Here is a 1,550-nt window from a genome sequence, read left to right as displayed (position 1 = left end):
GTGTTATGTGTATATTGTGATGGATTGCGCTGGATCAGGCACGCTGCCGGCCGCCATCTTACACGAGCACGTGTTAACATCAGCGGTGTTTCTCTAGGCGCCTGTCTTCAAACACCTGCTGCTCTCGCTCTGTCTCTTCTACGGCTGCGTGCTGGAGAGACGCAAGTTCGGCGCGCTCGGCTTCAACATACCGTACGAGTTCACCGATGGTGATCTGCAGATCTGCATCAGTCAGCTGAAGATGTTCCTCATCGAATACGCCGAGACGCCGTTCAAGGTAACGCACGTTCCCACCGCTGTTTAGCCACCTTGGAGGTAAACAGTGTATGGGAGCATGTACTATGCGGGTTGCACTTTTTTGCCTTATGATGCAGAATGCGTATAGTGGGGGGGGGGGGTACATATTATAAGTGCCCTACCACTATTTAGCACCAGGATACGAAAAGAGACAAAGGGGCTATCTGGGGGATCATATACTACGAGTGAGTTCCCCCCCCCCCAGATACAGGAAGTAAACAGTGGTAACCACCTTAGATTACGGGTGGGGTGTGTGCGATTTCTTTTCCGCGTGCTTGCGGCCAAATAACGCGCCGTAAAGAAAGCCGCGCGCTTCTTTCCGCTTTCAGGTGTTGAAGTACACGGCGGGGCAGATCAACTACGGCGGCCGCGTGACGGATGACTGGGACCGCCGCTGTCTGATGAGCGTGCTAGACGGCTTCTACTGCAGCGACGTGCTCAACGCTGAGCACAAGTACAGCGAGTCCGGCGTCTACCGGCAGATCGACCCGGACGCGTGCGGCCACGAGGTAGACACGAGATCGGTCGCGCGTACGCACGCATGCGTGTAAACGCACACGCACGTACGCACGCACACACACACACACACACGCACGTACGCATACGTCCAGACATGCACACACGCACGCATACGTCCATATATGCACACGCACGCACATACACACACGCGCGCGCGCATGCACGCACGCACGCACACACACGCATACGTCCACACATGCACGCGCCTGCGGGGAGCTTCTCAATGGGCTGCTAGTAAATGTTTGTTGACCAGACAAGAGATAGCTTAATGTTTCGATTTTACATAGTACACGCATGGACGCGCACGCACGAACTGACACACGCATGCAAATATGCACGCACACGCATGCACTAACACACGCATGTAAACGTACAAATACATCCACACATGCACACGCCCACCTGCAGGGAGCTTATCACTGGGTTGTTAGTAAAAGGGCATCTATAATATTTGTTGAGCTGGGAAAGCAGCTTAATGTCTCGGTTTTTACTAGCACACGCATGGACACGCACGTACGCACGCATTCATACTGGGTTACTTGGGTTGTCAGTAAAAGCGCATTTTTATGTTTGTTGAGCTAGCTGACAAGTAAATGTTTAATGTTTCCATTCTTACTAGTACACGCGCATACACACACTCTTTCTTACACACACACACACACACACACACACACACACACACACACACACACACACACACACGCATGCGCACACCTCCAGAGAGCTTCTCAGTG

At 52.8% G+C, this 1,550-nt stretch overlaps 1 protein-coding gene across 1 annotated transcript in view; it reads left to right on the top strand.

Annotated features, from left to right (window-relative positions):
- LOC106814343 (dynein heavy chain 1, axonemal-like) overlaps window positions 1-1,550 on the top strand; it is an 87,915-nt gene that overhangs the window by 80,435 nt on the left and 5,930 nt on the right. Inside the window, exons 34-35 of the mRNA XM_014818644.1 lie at window positions 98-277; window positions 627-806. Coding sequence (XP_014674130.1) covers window positions 98-277; window positions 627-806 — 360 coding nt within the window. The remainder of the gene's footprint in view (window positions 1-97; window positions 278-626; window positions 807-1,550) is intronic.

Source organism: Priapulus caudatus, unplaced genomic scaffold, assembly GCF_000485595.1.
Source record: "Priapulus caudatus unplaced genomic scaffold, Priapulus_caudatus-5.0.1 Scaffold908, whole genome shotgun sequence".
Lineage (NCBI taxonomy): Eukaryota > Metazoa > Priapulida > Priapulimorpha > Priapulimorphida > Priapulidae > Priapulus > Priapulus caudatus.
Note: the sequence above shows the minus strand (reverse complement) of the source record. Positions and strands in the feature narration are given on the sequence as shown.